At 36.1% G+C, this 13643-nt stretch overlaps 1 protein-coding gene across 2 annotated transcripts in view; it reads right to left on the reverse strand.

Moving 5' to 3' along the window:
* Positions 1-13633, reverse strand: part of GDAP2 (ganglioside induced differentiation associated protein 2) — a 69355-nt gene extending 55722 nt beyond the window's left edge. Inside the window, exons 1-3 of one of the 2 annotated variants that reach the window (XM_079100330.1) lie at positions 13476-13633; positions 4266-4508; positions 3171-3310 (exon numbers count right to left, since the gene is read on the reverse strand). In XM_079100330.1, the coding sequence (XP_078956456.1) occupies positions 3171-3310; positions 4266-4441 (316 nt within the window). In that variant the 5' untranslated portion in view covers positions 4442-4508; positions 13476-13633. The remainder of the gene's footprint in view (positions 1-3170; positions 3311-4265; positions 4509-13475) is intronic. The other variant, XM_079100331.1, reaches the window with a different exon arrangement.
* Positions 13634-13643: the final 10 nt, after the last annotated feature.

A 13643-nucleotide genomic window follows, 5' to 3' on the forward strand; every position in this document is an offset into this window, starting at 1 on the left:
ATGTATTAAGAATTTTAGAAACACAGCAGAATTATTGATTTCCCTCTTCAACATAATTATTTCTCCAGTATTTTGAGAATAAGTATTGTGTTCCCCCCATTTTTTTCTACTCTATGCTTATTCCAGCTCTTTAAACTATTCCTTTAAATAATATGGTTTCTACAATGTCTACCAGGCTAATAACTTTTAGGTGTTCCCCAGTGATTACTCTTAAAAAGCCGTGATAAAAATAAAATGAACACAGTACACCATAGGGTTCTACCAGGACAGAAAAACCACAGCCTCTTTTGACTTTGATGCCTTAGCATCTGATGAAGTAGTCTATCGTTAGCTTTTTCAACAGAAACAATCCATTATCAACTCTGAGTTGATTCAGTTAAAATCCTCAGGAACTTCTATGCATTCAATCATCGCTACTTAAAGGATGCCTTCTCTGTTTTTGGTCCTGGAAAATTCCTGTCTGTCCAAGTTTACAGTTTAATGAGGATACTCATTACAAGAACAATTTATGAAATTACAATCGTAGCAAGGGCACAAAGGAAAAGGACTGTACTGCAGGTTGAGATCATACATCATGAGACTGATCTGTTCTGAAAGAAAATGTAACAGTGCTTTGAATAAGACATGACAGAGAGGAAAGGTAAGAGCATGTGGAAAGCCTCTGGGTGACCAGCTAGTGTGAAGAGGTAAAGATAAGTCTGGCTTAAGTACATGATAAAAGCAAAAGGGGATGTGGGATGAGACTAGAGACAAGTGAGTGTGGTCTTGCCAGGCTTGAGACCAGTTTAAGGAGTTTGGATTTTAAGTTTACCAGGAGGTCACTAAATGGTTCAAAGCAGGAGAATAAGAAGGGATTTACAATTTTAACAGACAAACACTGGTTAATGTGTAGAAAATGGGTGTAAGAGAAGAATGGATGTAGGGAACCCATTGGGAGGGAGGTCATGGGTGTAGTCCACACACAATCATACAACGATGGTAGCAAACACTAGGTAAAGCAGTAAAGAAGAGAAACATCACAGTAAATTTAAGACTTGAAGACAGATTTTATGGAAGGGATAAGGAAAAGGGGAGTGTTAATCCTAAGGTGTCTTGCCTGAAAAATGGTATGAATGCTAATGCTATTCTATTGAGAAAGTAAACACTTCTTTATATCTGTAAGAAAAATTGTCAAACCAGGCTTCTCCACCCTGAACTCGGGTAGTGTTTTGAACTTCTTGCAAACCTTCAATTTTGCAAAATAATTAATTCTTTTTTTTGGGGGGTACTTATACTTCCAGTCAGTTATCTAAAAATCTTTGGTCTATCATTCAGTAGTTCCCTCCCAGCTTTCTCTCATCTACAAATTTGGTTGAGTCATACTCTATCATCATTTAGTTGTTAATAAAAATGTAAAAAGGGGACAGGATTAAGTATTCAACACTTCAGTGCATTACTAATAACCTGTCTTCAGACTGGTACTGATTTATTAAACAAAACAATTGAGACCTAATAGCTAACAAGAGCAATGGTCTTGTTGAACGTTTAGGATGTACTTGCCTAGCTTCTAACATTCATTATTTTAGTCTTCATAATGTTAATTTTTATACGCTCAAATATTAATTAAGCTCTTGCTATGTGTCAGGAACTGAGGCAGGAACAATTATTACTATCCCCATTTTAGAGATGAGAAAACTCAGACTCAGCAGTGAAATAAGTGGTCTTAAGTCATGCAGTAAAGTACAGTTATAATATGAATGCCAGCTTAAAGACTCCCAAATATTGAAGCTTTATTTGTATAATTGAACATTAAATTTAATATTGTAACTATGTTAGCTTTTCTTATTTTCTTTATTATCTGTAAGTCTAATTCCAAGGTGTATGTGTACACATGCACACACACACACACTGCTGGTAATTATTCCAGACCAGCTTCTGTTACTTTTAACAAAGAACATATCATTATTATCTTTGGTATCATTTCTAATTTCTACATGTTCTTCAAGACATCATGTTTCATCATTTAATTTTTTTATCCTCTTCTTTCATAGTCAAATTCAGTTTCTTGATTAGATAATGAAATTCTTTTTTTTTTTTAATCACTTCTTTCAAGGAGCCAACACTATAAAAAATCCTGTTCAAATTCTAATATTGTTACTGGATAAAAAAACTGTGGTCACTGTTAAAGGGTAGAAATCAAGGAAAGCCTGATTTTTATATAGGTGGGATTTGTTGTTTACATTTTAAGAAATATTATACATTTCATACACACTTTTTAAAAATGGGAAGACAGAATTTCATAGTATTCAAGTTGGACTCAAATAACAATAAAGAAGGGCTTTTAGGTTGGCAATTTAAAAAATGAATGCAAACAAGGGTAAATAAAATCCTGAACCAATAGGGCTCTTCCTATTCCCCTTTCCAAAGAAATATTTCCAGAAGCATGTTTTGGTAAAAACAAAAAGCACCAAGTACAAATTAATTGAGAATATATGTGTTCTTGCTATACACTTTGATTTTATCAGTATGTAAATTTTCATTTTGAAAATGTAATGCTCTACGTCCAAGATGTATGTAAGAAATGCTCGGCTGGGTGCCTTGGCGAATGCCTGTAATCCCAGTGGCTCAGGAGGCTGAGGAAGGAGAATCACAAGTTCAAAGTCAGCCTCAGCAACTTAGAAAGGCCCTAAGCAACTCAATGAGAGTCTGACTCACCACAATGAAATATTAAAAAGGGCTGGGTATGTGGCTCAGTGGTTAAGAGCCCTTGGGTTCAATCCCCAGAACCAAAAAAAAAAAAAGTATCGTTATCAAATAAGGATAAAAAATTTCAGTTCAGGATAGTTGTTTTATAAGGCCCATCAATACAAGAAAATATACAACCACGAAAAAGATCTAAGTAGCTATAGTGATTGTCATTTTAAAATCTTCTATCAAAGATCTAACTAGCTATAGTGATTGTCATTTAAAAATTCACCAACAAGACAGAGGAATTTGGTAGTATAATCTCGGGTCTTCGCTTAATACACTGTGAGACTTTCAAAAGTTTTTTATTGAGTGCCAATAAAAGAAAAATAGTACATCTGCATAATTTTCTCACTTACACAAAACATGCTTCAAGACAGAGGGAAATAAAAATAAATGTTTCTTTTAAGCAATAATATGTCTAAGACAATTCTCTCACCACTTACCTTTAAGTTTCTGTAGGTCCTCTTTCAAATCAGGCCCTGCAAGCATGAAGATACTTTCTGACACAGGATTTTTATCTGTGAGACTTTCATTGCTGGTATTCACAATGGCTGTACAGTTCAGTAATGCTACATCTCCTTTCCTGAGGAAACAAAAAGAGCAAAAAGGGGAAGAAGGGAGCATAAGAGACCTAGTTTCAAATTCTTTCAAAACATTCTATCTTTGCTCATTTTACAAAAATGGTTTTGCTAGCCCACAAGCTAAGCAATAGCGAAAAAGAAACTGGTGACTCAAAAAAATTAACATTTGACCAAAATTAATCAAAAAATGTATACCAATACAATGGAATATTATTCAGTCACAAAAAAAATGAGGTACTGATTTGTACTACATTGAAAACAGTATGCTAGGTCACAAAAACCCTCACATATCTTATTATATTGATTCCACCTTCATAAAATGTACAAAATAAATACAGAATAAATCAGTGGTTGCTTAAAATTGAGGGGTTGGGAGAAGGCTTTGGGCTAATAAACCCAAACCTTCTAAAACTGACTAGATGATAGCTATACAACTCCATAAATATACTAAAAACCACTGAATTACATAATTAAATTGGTGAATTATATGGCATGTGAATTGTATTTCAATAAATATTTTTTAAAGTAATTAACTAATACTGATATATGCAATGACATAACTAAACTTACAAATAATTATGCTAAATGAAAGAAATTCATTCAAAAAACACATGATTATGTTTATACAAACCTCTAGAAAATGCAAACCAATCTATAACGATAGGAATATCACTGACTATGTGGGGATGTACAGGTAAGGATAGGCGTGATTACAAAGGAACAAAAAACAACTTTTGAAGTTGATGGGTATATTTGTTCTTTTAATTGTGGTGAGAGTTTCATGGATGTATATGACAAAAATTATCAAACATTTTATTGTATGTCAATTTTATCTCAATAAAGCTGTATATGTATAATCAAGGAAATACTTTAATGCCAGGGCTTACATAAAAGGAGCTGAGAAGAAATTATAAGAAGGGCTAATCATAGTATGAAATGATATAATCAAAGAATTACCAAAGAACCACTTTTCCATTGATATCCTTATTATAAAGAAAAGGTGATCTAATAGTATCTTCCTGAAATGTTTCAGCTGTAATATCAGAAGAATTTAATTCATTTTCACATGAGTCGCCCCAATTTAGTAGTGTATCCACGTCCACAAACTGGGAAGGTGCTCCCAAAGGATCCATGGAATGGGAACTTCAGCTTGTCTTTTCCCAAATTCCTCAGCAATTCAATATTCCCTGGAGACTTCAGCTTAAGAGAAAAGAAGGAATCATTTTAATAGTAAAGATACTACTTTAATTCTACTAAGTCCAAACACAAAACTCTACTATGAACTTGAACTGCTGTAATAATATATAATGTAATTATAGTCACCTAATGGTCTTTTGAAAATAATGGACAACAAAGAATTGCTACAGCTTTTCTAAAAACAGGAATGAAAGAATTATAGCCATTAAAATAATCAGATGGCCTACCAGTTGTACTTTCCAGAAACAGAACTATTCATTCAACATTCACTGAGTGTCTGCTAATTTAAAAAAAAAAATGTTAGATGCTGTAAGAAATACAAAGACAAATAATATGTATACCTTTAAAGATTTCAGACTGATAATGGGAAGACACATTAAGAAAAAATGAGATGCAGGGAAGTTGTATAATACAGTAGTAAGATAACAAAGGTTTCAACTAGGCAGCAAAGAATATAGAGAAGACATGGATTTAAGAGGCAATATACAAAGGAAGAATGAGCAGTACTGGACAATTTTATAGGATATGCTGTATGAAACAGTGATGTGGCAGGGGTTGGCTGTACAGACACAGTATTAGAAGGGTAGGGAGTGATAGGAAGACACATTGTATCAAGTACTGGAGAGATGTCATAGGAAATTTTACCAGAGAAAAAGATATTCAACTTGCTATTAAATCTAACAGCTACTTCAGTAAAATGGTAGATGGATTCATGCAATAAATCTCTGCATATATCTGTTATGTGTTAGGTACTATTTCAGCCACTGGGGATACATTGGTGAATAAAGTCCCTTCCCTTAGGGAGCTTGTTTCAGTGGAGAAGAGAGGAAAGATGATAAACAGTAGGTATCTAACAGAATGACTGGGTGAAATAAGCATTGTGAAAGAAAAGGAGACATCTGAAAAGAGAATTAAAATGAGAGAATAAGCCATGTGAAGCTCTGTAGAGTGTCTCAGGTAGAGAAAATAGCAAGTGCAAAAGCCGACAGGGCAGGAAGGCGAATGCTACATTCCAGGAAGAGCCAGGTCAGTCTGGCTAGAGAAGAAAAGTGAGGTAATGAGTTGTAGGTGAAGAGGCTGTTGGGAGAGGGAAAGGTCAGATGATGATTTGTAAACTGTGGTAAGAAGTTTAAGTATTAACCTAAATATGAGGGGGAGCCATTAGAGGATCTTGATCAAGATAATTACTAAGTATAAATAATATTTGAAAAGATTACTCGAGTTACACTGAAATAAGAGGGGGCAAGAGTAGAAGCAGAGACCAAGGAGAAAACACCTGCAGAAATCTAGGTGAAATGGCGGAGATGAGAAATACTAGATTTGGAATGCCATTTGAAAGTAAAGCCAACAAGACTTGCTAAATGAAGTGTAGAAGGTGGGGGGAAAGAGCAGACATAAAGATAATGCCTAGATTATCTGTTAGATCAACTGAGTGGAGGATAATACCATTTTCAGAGAAGAAGACTAGAGAAAGTTACAGAGTAAGGTGATAATCAAGTGACTCTCCCTCCCTGTCCCCCTCCCCCCACTTTTTGGTGATACTGGAAATTGAACCTGGAGAATTCTACCACTGAGTCACATCCCTAGCCTTTTTTGTTTTAAGATCTTGTCTTGCTAAGAAGTCAAGTCTTGTCTCAAAATTGCTATACTCCTGCCTCAGCCTCCAGAATTGCTGGGATTACAGGGATGCACTGCTGTGCCTAGCCCTTTTAAGTTTTTTTTGGACATGTTAAGTTTGTTAAATTCTCATTATGTAGTCCAGTGTTTATGTCAAACATCCAATTAACTGTATAAGGCTAGAGCTCAGAGAAGAAGTTGAGCTAAAGGTATAAATCTGGAAGTCTAATCACATGCATGGTATATAAAGCTATAGGAACTAAACAATCTTGTCTACAGAGTAAATTCAAATAGGGAAAAAGAGCTCTTAAGACTGATACCTACAGCAAAATTTAAAGATTAAAAGGAAAGTAAGTCAGAAAGTGAGACAGAGAAGGATGAGTTAGAAAGAAAAGAAAATCAGAAAAAGTATGGTAGCCTAAGGCTAAGAGAAGAAAGCATTCCAAGAAATATTACTGTAGGAAGAACAGCTGGAGTTAAATATTACCAAAAGGCTGAGCAATAGGACCAAGAACTGATTAGTGGGTATGGCAAGTTGGAGGTTGCTGGTAACATGAACATACATGGGGGCAGACAGATGCTAAGGAAAAAAGGCTTTTAAAAGAAGTTTTTCAATATGATCCTAATGTTTGTTTTCTGAATCTGGGAAAACAAACATGCCCTTTCACAACTAATCCCCTAGTTTTTGTTGCTGAGACATGGATACTAATTGGAAAGTTAGTGCAGAATGCTAATTCCATATCAACATTATGGTATAGGAAATGTGATCATTTACACAATTGCAGTATTTTGTAGTGAATACCATGGTAAATTTGTATGAGACTATTTTTATTTGATACTAAATACATCTTTTAAAGTTGGTGTTCAGTCCATTTACTCAACCTTTAAAACCAGAGGCAACCAAATTTTGCTGATATAGCTATAAGTATTCAGACTTGATAAGTTCAAACTGAACTGAACTGAACTGAACTGAACTGAAGTTGGACAAAAAGAGACTACACTCACTTATCATAGGAGAATTGCCCGAATCTCAATGGAATGAGTCCTTGTCGAAATCCATAATTTCAAAAAATATGCAAACTTTTGATGACAAGGACATGTGCTGAAAGTTTGTAATTATAATATTAAAAAATCCCATTAAGAATAAGTTTTCAGTTTGCAAATTTGAATGCGAACCTTCAGGATAAAATTGCTTCTTTAAAATAACCTTTCTTTCTGACTCAAAGTAGAATCTTCTTATAGAACATTAGAAAAGTACTAAAACGTTAGAGATAGAAGAAATCCCTCAAATTCTGATGTAGTTCCTGTTTCTGTGACAGGTAAAATAATATAGTATGTACAATCTGAATCCAGCTTCTTTAGTACTTTAAGCAGAGTATCTCCACATTCAATTACACTGTGAGGCAGAGGTAGGAAAGTATGATGTAAAAGCTCTGGTTCTGATATCAGACGGCCTGAGTTTGCATGGAAGCATCTTATACTTGTGTTATTTTTGATTGTAAGCCAGAATTTATTTCTAAAATAAGGTTAATTAACTCCTTGGGTTGTGATGATTAAATGAGATAATCTGTGTCAAAATCATATAGCAGAGCACCAGGAACAAAGCAAGGCACACTAAAAGTTACTGGTTATAACTTTCTCAAAGTCAATATGTTTCCTGAACCAGAGTTAAGATGAAGTCATATCTCTCAAAGCATATACTTTTGACAAACACTCTACCAGGCACCAAACAAAACAAACACAAATTGCTGAATTTAAACATATTCTTCCATATTTCAATGCCATGACTTTCCATAGTAATGACTTGTTAATTCCTAGATAAATCCAACATCTGTTTTCTCTGATTCTGTTCCTGGGCCACTAGAAAAAAAATCATGTAGTCAGCAGTACTGACTGCTACCAAAGCAAATTAATGTTTTCCTACATAAGCCAGACCCTCCATCAACACTATTCAGCAATTGTCTTAATCGTTTGTGATCTACTCTGTAATTCCACATAGCATCTGTGGTAGACAGTCTCTGAGATGTCCTTCGATGAATCTAACTTCTGGTATTCGTGCTCCTGTGCCATTGCCTTCCACAACAGGGCAAGCCTACATAACCATAAGGACATTGCAGAAACAACAGTGTGTGACTTCCAAGTATAAGTTACAGAAGATTTTGCAGCTTCTACCTTGCTCTCTTAAACTGTTAAAACCCTGAAAAAGCTAGGCCCCTTGACATCAAGACATTAATGCAGCCCATGGGAATGCCCACCTGGGAAAAAATTGAGAGTTCCTGCCAATAACCAGCATCAACTGAGAGACATATGAATGAACCATGGTGGAAGCAGACCCTCCAGCCTCAGGGGCCTTAAAATGACTTTAGACCCTGCTGTCATTTTCACTGTGACTTCAAGGGAAACCCTGAATCAGAACCATGCAACCATGAATTTCTGAATTCCTGACATGGAAACTTTGAGAAAATAAATGCTTATTTGCTTACTATGTCCCATACTATGTCCCAGCATTCATCATTTAGGCAATGTTAGTTAGGTGCTGGGTCTCTGTCTAGAGACAGACAGATACACACACACACACCAAAAAAAAAAAATCACAAAAACATAATCAGAGAAATAAATACACAATTAAAGTTTGTGAAAATGTGCTATTAAGAACAATAGCACATTCTGTCTTCTGTTTTTTCTTCTAACATTTATTCAACCTGTTGCCATTTTGTTTCTGTTCCCTAGAAATGCAACAATAACTTCCCAAAAGTCAGCTAATTTAGATTACAGAATCAGAGAATGTGTGTTCCTAAAAGTGACAATATCAAAAGAAACAGAAGTTTTGCACACAGACATAGAAGTAAATCTAGGCGTCTTAAGGTGTGACACAGACACCTAAGGAACACAAAAAGATGACTGTGACAGATACAGTGAATCATAGGGTATTAGACATGTTACAAATATGATCTTTAATCTTTGTAGAACATCCATGAAGTTGGAATTAGAACTCTTATTTCACAGTGAGGGCATTAAGATTCAGAGGTTCAATAACCAGTCCCTAGAAACGTAAACGGGAACCATAACTAGTAAACATAAACATAACCAGGACCCTGAGATCCAAATATTTTTTAGACTAAGAGGACTGAGGGGAAAAAGAGATTAAGATTAAAACCCATGCTATTCCCAATGCTCTTTTTCTTTCTGCTGTTCATAGTTCAAATCACCTTTAAAATCTATTTTCATTCACTCTTTCCAACTTCCAAGTGATTTTAATGTATATTCTGCATGTTTAAGTCAGCCTGATGGCCTTAATTTAAGCATTTACTCCATTTACTTGACTAGCTAGCTCTTCTTTAAGAGAATTTAATAACATCAATGCTCCCTTCGTAATATCTCTTTTTGTTGTTGTTATTGTTTTTTGTACTGGGGATTGAATAAATGGGAGGAGAAAAAACAGCACGTTAGTACAAATTACACATTCTCAGCCCTTTTTATATTTTATTTAGAGACAGGGTTTCATTCAGTTGCTGAGGCGGGCTTTGAACTTGCAATCATCTTGCCTCAGCCTCCTGAGCCCCTGGGATTATAGGTGTGTGCCACCACACCTGGCTTCCCTTCATAACATCTTATTCTCTCCTTCCCCTCATTCCTTCTATTCTCAAAAACTATTTCATGGGGCTGGGGTTGTGGCTCAGTGGTACAGAGCTTGTCTTGCATATATGAGGCACTGGGTTCGATCTCAGCACCACATATAAATAAATGAATAAAATAAAGACCCATCAACATCTAAATAAATTTTTAAAAGATTTCATTTATTTTTCAGAGCAAAGTGCTTTTTTTCACCACTTTTGAAAATATATGTGTATATATAATGTGTGTGTGTGTAGTTCTGGGAAAGGAACAGAGGGGTTCTCTATCACTGAGCTACTTCCTCTACCCTTTTTATTTTTTGAGGCAAGTTCTCACAAAGTTGACGAGACTGGCCTTGAAATTACTATCCTCCTGTCTCAGCCTCCCCAGTCACTGGCATTACAGACATGCACCACCATCTGGCCCACCAATTAACTTTTTAAGAATAATTTGTATTACAGTGCTGTTTTCTCTCCATTTTTTCAATATATGTTGCAGTTTTGTTTCCTCTCTCCAGAAATGCTAAAATTGCTCTTTCAAAGTCAGCAATAACTTCCCAAAAGTCAAAGCCAAAAGTTAACCAAATTTTAGTCACATTTACAACTGATCATTTCCCTTCTTGAAATTCTATTATCTTCTTTGATGTACACTGATAGTTATCTGATATCTCCAATCACAGTCTATTAGTACAATTTGTTGGATTTTCCCCTGAGTTCTTAAAAGTCCTTGTGACCCATAAGACAATGAGTGTTAAATGAGTAATAAGTAACACTCATAGTTCTCACTGTAGGGCAAAATTTAATGGAATTTATGGAAAGGCCATTACATTTATGTCACAGTATCTAACAAAGGTTGAATTCTTTTAAGGCTCCATCTCTAGGCAAAAAATGATCTTTCTCATAAATTTCCCTCTCCCCCCAACACACACAGACATACACACCATGGAAATAAAGCAAAAGGAGCAAACCCAAACCAGGCAGCAAAATCTAACTGATTTAGTAACAGTGGTTCTTAACATTCTTAAGGCTACAGGCCCCTGAACCACATGAAACATGAAGATCCTTTTGCCCCCAAAATGTGTGTGCACGAACTCATACCATCTCAGACCTTCAAATAAATCTGAGAGGGTTCTCAGACTTAGATTAAAAATTCTAGTGATAGAAAAGGATGCAAACAATAGCCAAGTGAGGGTGGGAGGAGGCAAAGGCCACAATAATCTCCAGCCACAGCCAGAATTTTAGATAACATTAACGGGGAGTAAAATTTTCTGGTGAAAATCAAATGATCAATTCTGCACTTTAAACAAGTTCATAAGCAAACACTAAGCATTAGTAAAACAAGCTCCTGAAGCATATTAATGTCCTCAGATCAAAAAGTCTACATGAGACAATCAGAAGATTCCAGAATGGATCAGATCTATTTCCTAGCCATACTTTCTTTGTATCTTAGTAGAACAGAAAGAACCTAAAGATAAAGAACATTATGTATACTACCTATCCTTTATACTTAAAATGATCTACTGTAAACAGTTCTCATTACACTGCAGCTTCTTCCCCACCCCACATCCTGTCATCTTTTAGTTTAAGAAGTCCTCTAAATATTGTTTTATATGAACAACTGGATTGACTAGAAAAATTAGATTTTATTATTCAAGAATGTGTAGAAAAAAAAATGGGGCAGAATAATGCAGAATACCCTGGATCACTGTCTCGAAAAAACAATAATTTTCTAGACGAAAAGAAAATGATACTGAAGAGAAAAATGAGAACTTTTATTTACCTGTCCTTCAAAATGCTTACATTGATTAGCCAGGTCTAGATAAAAGAACAAAGAGAATTGGTCCATACATCTGACCTTCAATAATTACCAGCTTATTTCACTGTTTTTGCATAAATTACAAGGTTACCGTTTTCTATGTCTTTGTATTTCAATATTTACAAATTCAAGGCATATTAGGATATTTGTACAGACCATCTCTATCCCAACACTAAATCTATTATACTTGAAAAGACTTATTTTTAAGTTGTGAATATAAAAACTGAATAGTCCAATGTATCAATATAAATACAGTATAAAACATTTCTAAGTCCCATCCAATAGGTCCTCTTCAAAACACCATCATTAAAAAATGCAAAAAGCACATTACCTAATAATAAATTAGCAGCACCACTTATATATCAAACAAATCATACCATATTTCATTTATAAGTATAAAAGTATAAATACATAGAACAATTCAAAACTTGAATATAAATATAGGGTTATAACCCTGATATAGTGTGTTAAGGAATTTTATAAGCTACATTATCTTAGCACTCACAGTTGTTCCGATACCATCTTTACTAAAACTCTCTTTCCCCCTCTGTGGTTATCCCTTCTCTTAATTTTTAATATGTTAAGAAAACTTTTCTTTTAAAAAGGTAAAATCATGACTCATTTAAACATAAAAATGAACACATGTTGAAGATTTTATTTACTTCAAAAGGCAGTCAGACTGATGGCAGATAAAATGAATCTCAGAATCAGACACATTAACAAGTTAGGAAATACTGAAATGAACATGCAAAAGGAAGCAAAATTTCCAATGAACCTCTAAGAGAAAAAAATTTCCAATGAACCTACATGTCTACAGAAAAAAAAATTTATTATTAATGTCGGTCATCTACAGTTCACACAGCTGTAAAACAGCTTTCTGAAAATCAGATAATCCAAGGGGTGTCCAGTTTGTTACTGAAGCACATGTTTTGCCTCTATAAGATAATGTATAGCACCTATAGGACATATTAACGATATACACCCATCCAAACGCTCCCTACAGTCTTCTTGGAATAAATCTATTGCCACAATTTCTTGCCTTCTCATTCATCTAATTCACATTAATCTTGTTTCAAAACACCTAGGTACTACAGCTATTCAGTATCCAGTGTCGTCTCATGTATTCTTACTATTGTACTTTTCTTGAATAAGATGAGCTGTCTTAAAAACATGAAAACAATCAGATAGGAGTCTAATTTCCAGGCTGACTGTAAATGTTTTGTTCAATAAGCGATGGCAGGGGCTTACTTAAGTATTACATGTCGGACTTCATTTTGCACAGCTACAGACATCAGAGTTAATTTTTAAAACTTCTATGCAGCCCAAGAATAAAAGCGGGTAGAAATGAAAAAGAGAAAAGCTAATTTTCATCTGGCAACAGAGCACCAAAGCCTCAGTCAGCCAACAAGGAGGAGCCAGCCCTGGTCACTTCCCTCTCAAAAAGCCTGAAAGCGGAAACACAAAGCCAGGCCAATGTCATTTCAGGGATTGCGCGGACCTAGACAACTCAGCATCCTGGGTTCAGCGTCTACCCACTTTTAACCCGAGCAGCTCTCGGGTGGTGGAATGCCCAACCCACAGGAGCGGTAACATGGAATAGACTTTGGACCTACAACCCGCAGAGCTCCTTGGACGCCCAGTTTGGTCTGCATCCCGGGACGCACGCCTCCTTGGCTACCATACTACAGTCCGGGTCTGTTTACTCTCTTCTAATCACACCCGCGACCCTGACAGTGCCTCGGCTGCGAACCTAATCAACAGTCGGGAAAGGAGCGCCAGGCTCATTCTTGCAAAAGCCGGGCGGAGGTCACTCCTCCGGACTGCACTCCCCTCAGGGGCTAAGTCCCGTGAGCCGCCAGCCGCCCGCGGCACCCCCGCCCGCCCGGCCCCGCCTTCACTCCTGGCCTCTGTCCCGCCTCTCACAGCACTCCGGCGGTCCCATCCGGGCGGCGGTGGGGCGGGTTAAACTCCTCGTAGAAAGCTGCCGAATGACATCTCCTGACAGCCCTCAGCAAGAGCGCGGTGGTTAAGACCAAAGTCCCCTGAAGCTGGAATGACCAGCTGTAAATGCTCTGGGCTGCTAAACACCGG

The sequence above is a fragment of the Sciurus vulgaris genome, assembly GCF_902686455.1.
Source record: "Sciurus vulgaris genome assembly, chromosome: 1".
In the NCBI taxonomy this organism is placed as follows: domain Eukaryota; kingdom Metazoa; phylum Chordata; class Mammalia; order Rodentia; family Sciuridae; genus Sciurus; species Sciurus vulgaris.